This window comes from Octopus sinensis, linkage group LG5 (genome assembly GCF_006345805.1).
Source record: "Octopus sinensis linkage group LG5, ASM634580v1, whole genome shotgun sequence".
Taxonomy (NCBI): domain Eukaryota; kingdom Metazoa; phylum Mollusca; class Cephalopoda; order Octopoda; family Octopodidae; genus Octopus; species Octopus sinensis.
Genome location: NC_043001.1, coordinates 20,753,158 through 20,769,043, shown reverse-complemented (window position 1 = coordinate 20,769,043; position 15,886 = coordinate 20,753,158). Strand labels below are relative to the sequence as shown.

At 35.8% G+C, this 15,886-nt stretch overlaps 1 protein-coding gene across 1 annotated transcript in view; it reads left to right on the top strand.

Moving 5' to 3' along the window:
* The window catches only part of LOC115211648 (glutamate dehydrogenase, mitochondrial), a 44,476-nt gene that overhangs the window by 25,344 nt on the left and 3,246 nt on the right, over positions 1 to 15,886 (top strand). The window contains exons 5-11 of the mRNA XM_029780283.2: positions 422 to 520; positions 6,181 to 6,318; positions 6,730 to 6,870; positions 9,022 to 9,102; positions 9,576 to 9,699; positions 13,310 to 13,401; positions 15,336 to 15,398. Of these exons, the coding sequence (XP_029636143.1) occupies positions 422 to 520; positions 6,181 to 6,318; positions 6,730 to 6,870; positions 9,022 to 9,102; positions 9,576 to 9,699; positions 13,310 to 13,401; positions 15,336 to 15,398 (738 nt within the window). The remainder of the gene's footprint in view (positions 1 to 421; positions 521 to 6,180; positions 6,319 to 6,729; positions 6,871 to 9,021; positions 9,103 to 9,575; positions 9,700 to 13,309; positions 13,402 to 15,335; positions 15,399 to 15,886) is intronic.

Sequence of the window (15,886 nt, the reverse complement as noted above, 5' to 3'; positions counted from 1 at the left end):
ATGATGATGGTATAGCGGCGAGCTGGCAGAAACGTTAGCACACTGCGAAATGCGTAGCTGTATTTCGTCTGCTGTTGCGTTCTGAGTTCAAATTCCGCCAAGGTCAACTTTGTCTTTCATCCTTTCGGAGTCGATAAATCAAGTACCAGTTACGCACTGGGTCAATATAATTGACTTAATCCCTTTGTCTGTCCTTGTTTGTCCCCTCTGTGTTTAGCCCCTTGTGGGTAGTAAAGAAATAGGTATAGCTGAAAGAGTATTATACCACTGTGTGTGTGACACACACATACACTCTCTCTTTGTATTTTTCTTAAAGAAGGAACATTTCTCTCCATGAAAAACACTACTTTAACTACTGTGATGACTATTGATATAATAAAATATGGTATAATTCATGTCTTATTTAATTTTTTTTCTTCAGGGTGTCTTTCATGGAATCCAGAATTTTACAGAAGAAGCTTCATATATGAGTATGATTGGATGCACTCCTGGCCTTGGGGACAAAACCTTCATTATCCAGGTTACTTCTTGATTATTTTTGTTTATTGATCTTTGTGATGCATATTTCTTTGAATTTGCCAGAAGTATATAAACAGTGTAAAATGTCCATGCAACAAAACTTGCCTAAGCTAGAAGCCCCAAAATAAATATCCTAACCATAATTAGAATCCTAGTGAAGGATAATCACCGTAACCTAAGAAACTAAGAACCCTTCAACAAGTTCAAACTTGCAAAAATAAAGGACAACTTAAAACTATGAGATTATACAATGTAAAACATTCCACAGGTAACAAGCACGTCAAATATATTCCCATCATCAGCTGCCTTGTGGATATCATTATGGTTTTTGAACCTGGGCAGTACCATTCAATCCAGCAGTTTCAACAGTGCTAAAAATGCTGCCTGGGAAGTAATAGGCAAGAAGCAGGAGCATTAGTATATGTCCATTACATCTACATCATCATCATTTAACGTCCGATTTCCATGCTAGAGAATGTGTTTCTGTCTGTCTGTGTGAATCCCTAAAACTTCAGAACTACACAACCAACTTCATTCAAATTTTACATATGCCTTACTTAGGGTCCATGCAGTGTCATGGGCCCAAAAAGTTTCAACTTCTTGCCTAAAGTGAGCCCAGAGCAATCTCTTATCTCTTACACTATTTCAGTATTTCAGTCTCTATTGTAATGTGAGATAAAATACTTTCAGTTTGAAAGAAGTCTGTCCTTTATATATATATATATATTCCTATTTCTTATGTATTCCAAAACCGAGTTACCAATTTTAACGTATGGGGTATCAAAAGATTCAGTGCTACTTTCGCTACAAACTAAACTTAATTTTCATTCACATACAAACAACAATTTTAAATATATATTGTTTTATACTTAAAGCTACAAAGCATAATCAGAACAATCTTAAGCTAAGAACATTACTTAATGTTCCAGTAAATCTGACTCAAAACAGTTTGATTTATTTGATTACTGATTGATTAGTTAGTGTGATAAAAGCTACTCAATGATGAAACATTTATTCCACCCAGTCCTATGCAAATATCTGAATATTTAGAAATGTTTACTTATACTACCATTGATGTTTAAAAAACAAAAATAAGCAAAACAGCTCTATTGCATTTATGTAATATTTTTTTTATATTTACTATATTTCTAAATTTTTCCTAAGTTTTTTTTTTTGTTGGAAAATTCCAGACATTTTTGAGTAATTTTTGTACATTAATAAATAACCTATATTAAAATCATTTGTCTATTATTGTTAAGAAAATAATTGTTTTACATTGTATGTGGGTGTTTTCCAAATTTAGTTTAGTTAATTCTATTTTTATTATGTCAAAAGAAGACTATTATTTATATCATATTCACCTCATTGTATCATTTAGAATGTGTCGCTTTTTTTATATTGTCATTGTTTCTTGGGTTTCTGAGTTCAACAAACATCTGTCCTCATTTATTACAGAGGTTTAGTTTCAAAAAGAAGAAGAAAAAAAACAGTGATAAATGAATAATCTCCATTCACTTTATAAATAGAATGAATGATAGATTCAGTGGCTCATAGCCTGCAGCAGTGAAACTTCCACCATCGTGTATTTTCTTGATCATCACAACCTTCTCTGGTAGTGAATACGTTCATCTGTATTGTTTGTTAGAATCAGGCACCTTCATATTTCTTCTGTCCGTTGGTGGCATGTTGTTGGGCATTAGTACATGAATCCATAAAAAAAATATGCAGCCTTACAATATGGTGATGTAAACACAAGCAATTGTTAGTGCATTCTTTGCAGCTGAGCATTGTGGATGGTTACTGCATTTTTTGCTGTACAAGCAGAATATTCAACTGACCACTGACCCATGTTTTTACAGGTCAATCTGTGAGAAGTGTGACATAGGTTACAATTGAGTGTACTTTGTTATCTTGGATCAGTGATAAACGAGACTGCATTACATTTTATTTCAAACTTTCTTGTCAGAATATTGGCACTTGATCTATGTTTTATTTAAAATACATTAAGCATATACAGGCACAGGAGTGGCTGTTTGGTCCAAAGAAATTGTATTTTTTGTAAGAGGGTTATTACCTCAATTTATGTATTTTGGAGGGGAAAAATGTTTTAGAGAAGCAGAGAGTCGGTGGGTGCCTTCTGCCTTCTCCCATCTTTATCATTTTTCATCATAATCATCCGCTTCATTAATGTTTATGTCTAGCCCGCAAGCTACTCTGTGTAATGCCTTTATGGCAAATTTCTATGAAATGAAATAAAGTAGCTTGCTAACCAACCACAAGTTTCTGGGTTTAGTCCCACTGCATGGCACCTTGGACAAGTGTCTTCTACAATAACCTCGGGCTATATATATTTATATATATATATATATATATATATATATTTGTGTGTCCATGTTTGTCCCCCAGCATCGCTTGACAATCGATGCTGGTGTGCTCACGTCCCCATAACTTAGCGGTTTGGCAAAAGAGACCGATAGAATAAGTACTAGGCTTACAAAGATTAAGCCTTGGGGTTGATTTGTTCGACTAAAGGCGGTGCTCCAGCATGGCCACAGTCAAGATGAATGAAACAAGTAAAAGAAAGTTTCATTGACTTATTCAAACTTTGCTTGCAAATATTGTTTACAAATGATCATCATCATCCTCATTTAATGTCCCTCTTCCATGCTGGCATGGGTTGGACAATTTCACAGGAGCTGGTAAGCCAGAGGACAGTACCAGGCTCCACTGCTTTGGCATGGCTTTTATGGCTGGGTGTTCTTCCGAATGCCAACAGAGTGCAATGGGTGCTTGGTGACTCGCAAGACAAGAATCCTTTGAGGTGTAGGGGTGAGGGTATTGAAACAGGTCTGTTTTAAGAGGTTAGAGTATGAGTAGAGGGACAAACAAGCGTCTTGCTGTAGAGGAAATACATGGTTACTCCAATCAGAGGGAGGGAAGGAGAGAGAGAGAAAGGGGGTGATAGATGAATAAAGAAGGAAGGGGTGATGGTAAACTGGTAGTGGGAGCATTTCAACTCTGTGTGAGTGTATGTGTATGTAAAAGGGAGGTATGCGAATGTTTGTGTGTGTGTGCAATGGAAGTAGGATGGTGAACATTCAACGCTGAAAAGAAAAATCAAACAGCGTTTCAACTCTGTGAGTATATGTGTGTATGTGTACAAGGGAAATATGTGAATGTAAGTGTGAACCAGCATTTTTTTCAGTAACAAACGATGATCGATGTTACATCTCAAAAGACAACCTCTAGATAACATTGACAAGTGTATTAATTTGATTTACCATCCATATTTATATAGAAAATACTACAACTAGCTGTCATTTTTGACAGCATGGGGCCAGCTTGTTCAAAATAAAGTGAAAAAATAAGCATTACATTTTACAGTGTAATCTGAATGTTAAGGGTTAAAAAAAAACTATCCAGAGATATTTTACAGCGAGTTAAAAGCATGCTCATCAAAGGATGTCAAAGACACCACCATTGTACTTAGATTTCATTTGTTTTAAAGATTTCTTATTTCTTTATTGCCCACAAGGGGACAGACAAAGGGATTAAGTCGATTATATCGACCTCAGAGCGTAACTGGTACTTAGTTTATCGGCCCCGAATGGATGAAAGGCAAAGTCGATCTTGGCGGAATTTGAACTCAGAACGTAATGGAAGACGAAATACCTATTTCTTTACTACCCACAAGGGGCTAAACGCAGAGAGGACAAACAAGGACAGACAAACGGATTAAGTCAATTATATCGACCTCAGAGCGTAACTGGTACTTATTTAATCGACACCGAAAGGATGAAAGGCAAAGTCAGACTATCTGATTCAATCTAAAATAGATAATCTATTTTGCCTTGACCTAATTGAATGATCAGCTATGTTGATAAATATTTGTTAATACATATCATTTTACATATTGGTGCACATCTTTGAAGGGATTACTTGAACAAATCAATCCTAGTTCTTTTTTTTTTTTCTGTCTGATACATACTCTATTGGTCTTTTTTTTTTTTTTTTTTGCCAAATCATTAAGCTACTGGGACATCAACAAACCAACAATGGGCTTTCACACAATTCCATCAATCAAATTCACTCACAAGGCATTAGTTGGTCTGGGGCTTATAATGCAAGACATTGGCCCAAGGTGCCACGTAGTGAGACTGAACCTGAAACCACATGGTTACAAAGTGAGCTTCTTAATAACATACACATTTAAGTTTGCTTTCCATGTGAGTCCTCATGCTCCAAGAAAATTGTTATTTAGAGTAACTGCCCTCTTAGGCAGTTAGAAGACCCCGTCTCGTTCATTTGTTCCTTTTTGGCATGGTTTCTACAGCTGGATGTCCTTCTTAACACCAATCACTTTAGAGAGCATATTGGGTGCATTTTATTGTGGCACCAGCACCAGAGAGGTTGTCTTATCTCCTTTCTCCTCTGCATAACCTTCGAAGCAAAGGTGACCACTAGTGTGAATAGAAGGTGAGTTGTGACCTAAATTGAGAAAGAGGAGAGAGAGTATTAGTATGAATGTAATGGGGTAGCAGGAGAGAGGGTGAAGGAAGAGAGCTATATAATGGTTGTTGGTAACTAGTTGCTGGTTAAATAGAAAAACCTACAATCAGCTTGATGAGGGAAAGCTATAAAATTGTGTCAGAATGAGTGAAGGACAGCATCAAATATGGTGCTGAAGATGTCACCTAAGAGACCCATAGGGAGGGGAGAAAGATGAATGCCATATCTGGTTACATGGACATCATGAAAGGAGTGGAGTGAGGCTAGGATGGTGAGTGATGATGGTTCAGAGATTAAGTACAAGTAGATTTTAGATTTGATGGCATCCTTTGCAGGAAAGCTTAAGTTTTGTCAGGCAGGAAATAAGTGAACTAATGTCCTGCTTTTAGCTGCTCTTTTAGCCCCAGTTCAGCTCGTATTGGGCAAGTTTATGATCAACCATTTCATCTTATTTTCTAATAAATGTTTACTGAAATATATTCAATGTCACCTTCCATTTTGGAGTTGGTGCAGGCTCTATTAATCTTTTACTTGTTTCAGTCATTTGACTGCGGCCATGCTGGAGCGCCGCCTTTAGTTGAGCAAATAGACCCCAGGACTCATTCTTTGTAAGCCTAGTACTTATTCTATCAGTATCTTTTGCCGAACTGCCAAGTTACGGGGACATAAACACACCAACATCGGTTGTCAAGCGATGTTGGGGGGACAAACACTGACACACAAACTTACACACACACACATATATATATATGTACATATACATATATATGCTGGGCTTCTTTCAGTTTCCATCTACCAAATCCACTCACAAGGCTTTGGTTGGCCCGAGGCTATAGTAGAAGACACTTACCTAAGGTGCCACACAGTGGGACTGAAACCGGGACCATGTGGTTGGTAAGCAAGCTACTTACCACACAGCCACTCTTGCATTCTACTGCTATTTCTAGCAGGGTGAGTAACCACATAGGATCATGCATTGGCTCATTCTGCTTCATTTGTATAGTGCTGTTGTTATAGATAGAACATTCTTGGTACTAATAAATAAAATTAGTAGCAGACTGTAAGCCCCTTTCTGTTTGCTCCAATCTCTCCTGATCAACTATTTTGAAAATTATTGAACTAATGATTAGTAACTAATTTCTTTCTATTTAGGGCTTTGGTAATGTCGGTCTCCACACAATGAGATATCTACACAGAGCTGGTGCAAAATGTATTGGAATCATGGAAATTGATGGTGCTATCCATAATCCAAATGGAATTGATCCCCGAAAACTTGAAGATTATAAACTAGTAAGTTATTGATCTTCAGTCATTTTAATATACCTCTCGTTATAGATATTAATATTTTAGGAATTTATTGATATTGATTTTTGTATTAAATGTTGAAATGTCTGCCTATGTGTTGGTGTCCTAGTAGATAAGAAGATTTTTATCTTTAGTTTAGAAATAAAGATTCCTAGTTCAATTTCAGTATGGTATTATGTATACTCCCATGAATATAATACCTGGTGCTGATTGGAGTTCAAACTGTTAGAAACATAGTTTAGATGTAAATATTGAAACATTTTCCATCTCTTAAGAAAATTTTGTTATTTGTTGTAATTAATATCTAAAATTTAAGTAAGGTCCTTTTTTTTTCTTATTTAATATTTGAAGGGATTTTTCTTTGCTAATTCTGTTCTGTACTATTCATTATTTCAGGAACATGGAACTATTGTTGGCTTCCCTGAAGCTGAACCATATGTTGGAGAAAGTATTTTATATGAACAGTGTGACATTCTCGTACCAGCTGCTGGTGAGAAACAATTAACCTTGGAAAATGCTCACAAAGTTAAAGCTAAAGTGAATATACTATTTCTTTTTCACTTAATATTTTATGTTCTTAATAAAAAGGAGATTGACCTCCATGATTTCAAGATAGAAATATTGAATGCATATCTTGTGTTGAAATGAATCTTATTGTTTAGTGATTGATAGTGAATCAGCAGAAAATTTGCTGACAGTTCAACTAGTCATGATAATGTGCAATAATGCCTCTTGTCGTCTTCTGTTAATTTTCCTCTTGTAGATTTCATTGATTAATTATTAATAATCTCACTGATTGTATAATTAACTTGTCCCTATCATCATCATCATCATCGTTTAACATCCATTTTCCATGCTAGCATGGGTAGATGGTTCGACCGGTCTTTGGGAAGCCAGGAGGCTGTACCAGGCTCCAGTCAGATCTGGCAGTGTTTCTACAGCTGGATGCCCTTCCTAACGCCAACCACTCCGTGAGTGTAGTGGGTACTTTTTACGTGCCACTGGCACAGGGGCCAGAGGAGGCTGGCATTGGCCATGTTTGAATGGTGCTTTTTATGGGCCACCGGCATGGGTACCACAACTACAATTTCCATTTGATTTTTATTTTGATGTTGATGTACTTGACTCAGTAGGTCTCCTCAAGCACAGCAGGCCGTCCTGTGAGCCATGAACTCACTTCATTTGTCGGGTCTTCACAGTCACAGCATATCTCAGGTGTTTTGGTCTTTCGTCATTGCCTCTGTGAGGCCCAACGTGCCACCGGCATGGGTATCACAACTACAATATCCATTTGATTTTTATTAGACATGACTCAGTCACTGCTGAGAGTGAATAATTTAGGGTTTTGATACTTAATGCTTGTTTTCAAAAATTATTTAAAAAAACTAACATTTATCAGTCTTAAAGTTTATCACTTAACTGCTTCTGATTATCAACTTGCTTTAATATATGTAATATATTCATATCCAGTGTAATGATTGGGAATGTGAAATTCAAATAACTGGATGTGAAGTGCCAGATGCATTAACGACACATGCAAACAGAAACATATAGCCTTTCTTTTAATGAAACTGAAAATTTGTCTCACAATCTTCAGGTGAGAAGATCACAGTGCTGTGAGGCTTAAGTCATGAGACAAACATTTAGTATCAATAAAAAAAATACCCATATCCTGTACATGTATTGAGCACACATCTCTCATTCAACCGACATAAGCCAACACACACCACACACACATATATATATATTATTATTATATGTAGAAAAATACAAACTGGGACAAGAACGTAAAACATTTAGAAGACGATACAAAAAACACGGACGGGACATTCGAAGCCTTCAATCTTCAGTCAAGAACCGGATCATCGTAGCAATTTCATCATAGCGTGTTTTTTGTATCGTCTTCTAAATGTTTTACGTTCTTGTCCCAGTTTGTATTTTTCTACATATAATAATAATATATATAGCAGCGTCTGTACCCTCATTGGCACTTATGTAAGTACATATTCCTGTATATATATATATATAAATAACATAAGAAAATGGAGGAATACACTTTAATCAATAATCAACTACCAGATAGTACCCATCCACATAATTTATTAACCAACTACATAGGAACATCAAGATCAAACACAATAATACAGAACAAAACAGTGCACAGGGAATATAATTCCAAAACTTACAGGGAAAAATTCAATTTAACAATTCTAAATCAAATTTCACAATATATAATATATGTATATACTTTAGAGAAAAACCTTATTCTTTAGTATAAGTTAAGATAAGTACATTTATCCTATTATTATTTTTTTAAAATTTATTATTTTAGACCTGATGAGTGACTTTATTTTTAGATAGAATTTTTAGATCGATTTAATTTTAAATCAAATTGATTTTATTATTATTATCTATTTAAAAATATAGCCACGGAATGTGCATAGTATTTTTACTACTATTTACTATTTATTGTACTTTATTGATTTTTCAAATAAGGTTTTTATAGTATATGTTTTCTATATGGTGTGAATAACATCTTTCATTATTGAATTATTTAATAGAAGTTTTTCTCTAAATTATATATATATAAAAGTGTGTAGTTCATCCTATCTTAAATTATGTTGCCATGTGAAGAAGTGCTTTGAAGAAACCACAAATTTTTTTTCTACTTTCAATTTTTCTTTCTAGATCATTGCTGAAGCTGCTAATGGACCCACTACACTTGGTGCTTATGAACACTTTTTAGAAGCTAAGAAACTTGTTATTCCGGTATTTAACTTTGAATCTTCTACATTTTAAAAACTGTATTATTTGTAACCTTGCATGGTAGGAGATTAATATAAAATGAGTTAGTAAGATGCAACAAAGATGGCACTCTGCTACTTGTGTTGTATTGTATTCTTTTACACAAGACCCTAATCAAATGCAGTCAGCTTCACAAATTGAATTAAAGGATCAATCATATTTATTCATTAGTCATTATTAAAGCTCTTTATACAAAAACTGTGGTGTGATCCAATCTAGATTAAGATTTTGCAAGATTTTTTTTTAATGAATTATCTTAACCCTAATTGTTAATCAATAAATATGAGCCCAGCAAAGTTCTAATTAGGTTCCTTGATATTTTAAATGAGGACTCTTGGTCTATAGTTGTACCAAGGTGTCTTTCATTGTCTTTTTCTTACAGAAAAAAAAATTCAAACAGAACAATAGTAAAAATACTTTTCTTCTTTATTTTACAGGATATGTATGTTAACGCTGGTGGTGTAACTGTTTCTTATTTTGAGTGGTTGAAAAACCTTAACCATGTAAGCTATGGCAGATTGACATTTAAGTATGAAAAAGATTCAAATTATCATCTTCTTGGTAAGAATAATTTTACAGTTCTATATTTAAAAGATGAGGAATTATGTACATTATTTACATTCGGCAGATATTTGTCCTCATCTTGTTTGTTGTTAACACAATGTTTCGGCTGATATACCCTCCAGCCTTCATCAGGTGTCTTGGGGAAATTTCGAACCTGGATTCTCATCCTAAGGTATTGTCATTATTATTATTCAGGTCACTGCCTGGAATTGAACTTGGAATCTTTGTTGTTAGCAGCCCGCTCTCTCAACCACTATGCCATATGCCTGTGGCGAAGTGGTTAAGAGTACGGGCTATTAACCCCAAGATTCCGAGTTTGATTCCAGGCTGTGACCTGAATAATAATAATAATATCGAAAAATACCTTAGGAATGAGAACCCAGATTTGAAATTTCCCTAAGACACCTGATGAAGGCTGGATGGTATATCAGCTGAAATATTGTGTTAACAACAAACAAGATGAGGACAAATATCCGTCAAATGTAAATAATGAAGAATGATTTTGTTAAGTTTTATATGACATAAACTTTTTGTAACTATTTTAGTTTCACACACACACATGTCATTTATCATTAACTTGTTTCAGTCATTGGACTACAGCCATGCTGAGGCACTGCCTTGAGGAGTTTTAGTCAAACAAATGAACTGCAGTACTTATTCTATTCACCTTTTCTGCTGAATGTCTAAGTGGCAGGGACATAAACAACCCATCATCGGTTGTCAAGTGATTAGATGGATTGTGATAAGAACAGGCATAAAGATATTCACACATGCACACACACACACATGATGGGCTTCCATATAGTTTCTCTCTACTAAAATCACTTACAAAAGGCATATGTCAGCTGAAGGCTTTATTAGAAGACACTTGCTCAAGGTGCCTTACAATGGGACTAAATCCATAATCATGTGGCTCTTAACCACACAGCCAAATATATATATAATCTTTTGTTTGTATTTGCATCCATTTTTCCATGCTAGCCCAGATTAGACAACTATATTATTGAGGCTTTGTTTTATAGCTAGATGCCCTCCTTGTCACTAATCCTTACCTGTTTTTCAAATGAGGGATATCACATTTCAGATGTTGAAAAGGGAAATCACTGAAACATCACCTTGTAACTGAACAATTTTTGGCAAAAAAATCAAATGGAAATTGTAGTTGTGGTACCTGTGCCAGTGGCATGTAAAATGTATCATCCGAACGTCGCCGATGCCAGCGCCACCTCGACTGGCTTCCGTGCCGGTGGCACATAAAAAGCACCAACCAGTCGTGGCCGTTGCCAGCCTCGCCTGGAACCTGTGCCGGTGGCACGTAAAAAGCACCCACTACACTTACAGAGTGGTTGGTGTTAGGAATGCATCCAGCTATAGAAACACTGCCAGATCAGACTGGAGCTGGTGCAGCTTCCTGGCTTCCCAGACCCCGGTCGAACCATCCAACCCATGCTAGCATGGAAAACGGACGTTAAATGATGATGATGATGATGATGGTGATGCAAATGTAAAGAAGCACACGGTCACATGCATGGGCAAGAACACATGCACACACTTATATATGATGGGCTTCTTCCAGTTTGTAGCTTTCGGCTAGTCCAAGGCTGCTATAAAAGACACTTGACCAAGATGCTGTGCAGCAGGACGAAACCTAAACCCACATGGCTGAGAATTGAAATCCATAACCATGTTGCACTTCTGTTGATACTATAGTAATACTCCTTTCTACTATAGGCACAAGGCCTGAAATCTGGAGGAGGTGGGGATAGTTGATTATATCGACCCCAGTACTCAGCTGGTACTTATTTTATCAACCCCCGAAAGGATGATAGGCAAAGTCGACCTTGGCAGAATTTGAACTCAGAAAATAAGTACAGATGAAATACCACTAAGCATCTTGCGGGGTGTGCTAACAATTCTGTCAGCTCGCTGCCTAAATAATAATAATAATAAACTACCAATACACACAGATAGAGAAATTAAGGCCAATAGGCCAGATATAGTTGTCAGAGATCATGAAGGTAAAAATGCTTTCTAATTGATGTATCAGTACCAGCAGACAACAATGTTTCTCTAAAAGAAATGGAGAAACTTTCAAAATACAAAGACCTGGAAATAGAGGTAACTCAAATGGGAAATCTAAAAACAAACAATTCCTATCATAGTAGGCGCATTAGGTATGATAAAAAATATTCAGACAAATACGTAACAAAAACACCAGGACTTACAAATATATATATAACATACAGAAAATTGCACTACTGGGCACTGCACACATCCTACACAAAACACTTCCAATACATTAACCATAAGAGCATCACAGCAAACCACAGCACATATCCAAGGTGCATACCGCTGCACTCGGTAATGAAGTGAAAGCAGGCTATAAAAATAAAACTACTGAATAATAATAATTCTTTCCCTTATAGCAGTGATTCTCAATCATTTTCTATCTATGGACCCCTTGGAGTTTTTTCAGAAATGCACCTCTCCACTTAAATGAAATGCAATGAAGAAAAAGTTATGAAAATGGAAAATATTTACAAAATAAATGATGTATGCCAAAAAAATTAGAAAGATTCATCCATTTTTAAATCATCATCATCATCATCGTCGTTTAACGGCCGATTTCCATGCTGGCATGGGTTGGACGGTGAGTCAGAAGGCTGGACCAGGCTCAATCTGATCTGGCACAAGGGCCAGTTAGGCAATACTGGCAACAGCCATGCTCAAATAGTGTTTTTTACATGCCACCTACACAGGAACCAGTCCAGCAGCACTGGCAACGACATCGCTCGAATGTTGTTTTTCACGTGCCACCGGCACAAGTGCCAGTAAAGCAACGCTGGTAATGATCATGCTTGAATGGTGCTTTTTACGTGCCACCAGCATGGGAGCCAGTAAGCAGCCTATACTAAAAAAACAGAAACAGGAAATGGTTGAGGTTAAAAGTTAGTTATGGTTAGGGTATCATTAATAATACCTGATTGGTAAAAGTAGATTACCACCCCTTGTATCATCTGACATGTTTGTTCATATTCCACAAGTTCCTATTTCGGTTTTATTTTTTAGTATAAAATATTTTAAAATGGATGCATATTTCTAATTTTTTGCATACATAATTTATTTTGCATATTTTTTCCATTTTCATAACTTCTCCATTGCATTTGATTTAATTTACTCTTTACTCTATTTTACTTGCTTCAGTAAATAAATGTTGTTGACACACTAAAGCAGAAATTGAATTCATCTTAATAGATGTCATTGATTGGTTGAAATTGCTGAAATGCAAGAAATTAAAGAACAAATAGCTTATAAACTACAGAATTTTCTCAAGAAAGCCAAGAGAAAAAGATGTTTTATAAACACATTCTACCAGTATACAAAGTTTAAGTGTTTAGTTAAAAAGAAATTATTTTAAAAATCTGCCAGTCAAAGCGAAAAGATCCATAATAATGATAGATGATAATATAATTTATTTCTTTGTTTATTCCAGTTAATTACATTTTGTATGACTTGTTTAGAAAAAGAAAAAAAATTGTAATACATTTTTACACTCTGTTGTTAAAATTTCTTTGTTACTTTATCCATTTTTTCTAATCTTTTATAGAGAGTGTCCAGAATTCATTGGAATCGAAATTTGGTAAAAATGGAGGCAAAATTCCTATTATGCCATCTAGTGCTTTTGAAGCTAGGATTCATGTACGTATCTTTTAAATTGTTTTATCTTTTACCTGTTTCAGGTGTGTAGATGGGATGGTCAGTGGAAGGGTATTCAACAGGCAGTCTGAAGGGTGTGTGTGTGGGTCAGGGGTTGTGTGGAGGTATATGTGTTCCTGTGTGTGGGGGTATATGTGCGTTCCTCTGTGTGTGTGTGTGTGTGTGTGTGTGTGGGAGGTATGTGCATTCATGTCTGCGTGTGTGTATATAAAAATAAAATAAGGTGAGAAAAAATACAAGATGAAAAATAAAATTAATAAATAAAAAATAACAGATACAAGATAAAAAATAAACATTAAAAGGATAAATTAGAAATTAATACAATTATTAAAAAGAAAGGTAAAAGGAGATAAGGAATAAAATAAAAGGATCAAAATAAACAATTACAATGCTAAAAAAAACGATAAAAAATCGATTAAAAAAATAAGTAAAAAAGTGAGTGAATATTAGATAGCATAAAAAATTATTTTTTAAGGAGGGCGTAGAGACAGTGATTGAGAGGAGGGGTTTGAGTTGAGTTCGAATGGTGTTTGTGTTTGTAGACTGAAAATGTGATGCTGTTCCAGGTGGAGTTGAGAAGTGTGGATCTGTGATGCAGGGCAAGGCTGAAGATGGAGATATATGAGGTGGAGTGGTTGGCCAAGCAGAACTGACAGGCGATTGGGGTGTTTGTACGTAGCTGAACATCTCGTAGATGTTTGGTGTAGAGTTTGTTGCAGAGATTACATCTAATGCAATAGATAAGGCTGGAAGACGTGCAGGGGAAGGAGTTTCTAATGTGGAGGGTGTGCTGGTTGGATCCAGTGAGGTAGGGTGGTGTTGGTGATGAAAGGACAGGTATGGCAGCAGGATCTAGAGCAAGGGAAGGATCCGGATTGGGTTGGGATGGAAGAGGGGAAGGTGCTATGAACCAGTAGATCGCGTAGGTTATGGGTTAAAGGTGTGCAAGGGTAGGATAGGGAAAATGGAGCGGGTGGTGGGATCTAGCTGGAAATGACAGAAGGCTCGTAGGATCCTCCAATGAAGGAGTAGAGTGGAGGGGAAAGGAGAGAGGTTGGTGGTGCAATCGATTAGATGAGCATGAGTAAGGGCAGTTTGGACAAGGGTGGATAGGTATCCTTGATGCATGAACAGGTGGGCAAGGTACTGGGACTAGGTCTTGAAATCCTAGTTCCAGCTGTACAAGCGTCAGAGGAGGAGGAACTGAGAGTAGGGGATGGCCCATTTGGTGTGGGAGGGATGGGAAGAAGAAAAGTTGAGGTAGAGGTGGAAGTCCATGGGTTTGAAGAAAGAGGTGGTGAGAGATATCTAGGAAGTTTACAGAGGTATCAGAGATGGTAGAGGTAAATTGGAGAGTTGTTCGTGGGAGAGAGCGGTGGCACCTATACAGTCGTCTATGTAGCAGCTGTATAGTTCTAGGGTAAATCCAGCTGCTTCCTCTTGAAGCACATCTGCTTATTCCATTATTACAATCAAACGATGATGAATATGTATCCATAATTACTGTTGTGTATTAATCGAAGTGCATATTAAAATTGAGAATTATGGAAATATTATTTGCAGATTATTGCACACCAAAGCAGGAAAATAGAAATTTTTCGGTATTATTTATTCTCCTTACATGCCTATATAATACGTAAATGTTTGTAGTTCCTATTAGCAAATGAAACACATGTAATGGAAAATAAATAATACCAAAAAATTTCCATTTTCCTGTTTTGTTATGTGTGTGTATGTTATATGTATGTTATGTTTGTGTTTATATATATATATGTGTGTGTGTGTGTGTATGTATGTATGTATGTGTAAATGAAGCACTTTTTGGAAACATTTAAGGCATTTCTGTTTTATTCTCACTGAGCATAAATCTGAAATGATTAAAAGATTAACAAGCAATTGCTTACTTTCTATTGCAGGGTGCATCTGAAAAAGACATTGTCCACTCAGGCCTTGAATATACCATGGAAAGGTCAGCTAGAGTGAGTAATCCTTCAATTATTTTAATACACTGTAAATTATAAAGTATTAGGTTATCAAATAACACTTGTAAATTTATTTCCCATTTTGATCATTTTTCTACCTTGACATAAATAAACTGCTTGTGTGTTCCCTGAACATATTTTTATGATCGATTAAGGTAGACTGTTATGGCATTAATTTAACCCTTTAGTGTTCAGATTATTCTATCAAACATAATGCCTATTAATTCCCATTGATTTGAATTAATCATGCATTTTCTCATATCTTCAAGATCTTGATGGTGTAATTACTTAATGTAGAATAACATTGTAGGGTTGGTGTGAGAGCCTACAGTTTGATCATAAAACAGATTAAATATTGTGGCCGGACATGGCCGGTTTAAATACTAAAGGGTTAATGGTTTAGTGTATTTGTCAATATTGAATATTGTCAATTAATCATAGCATTTTCTCAAAAACAGTCTTCAACTCTGAGCACCTTTTCAAAC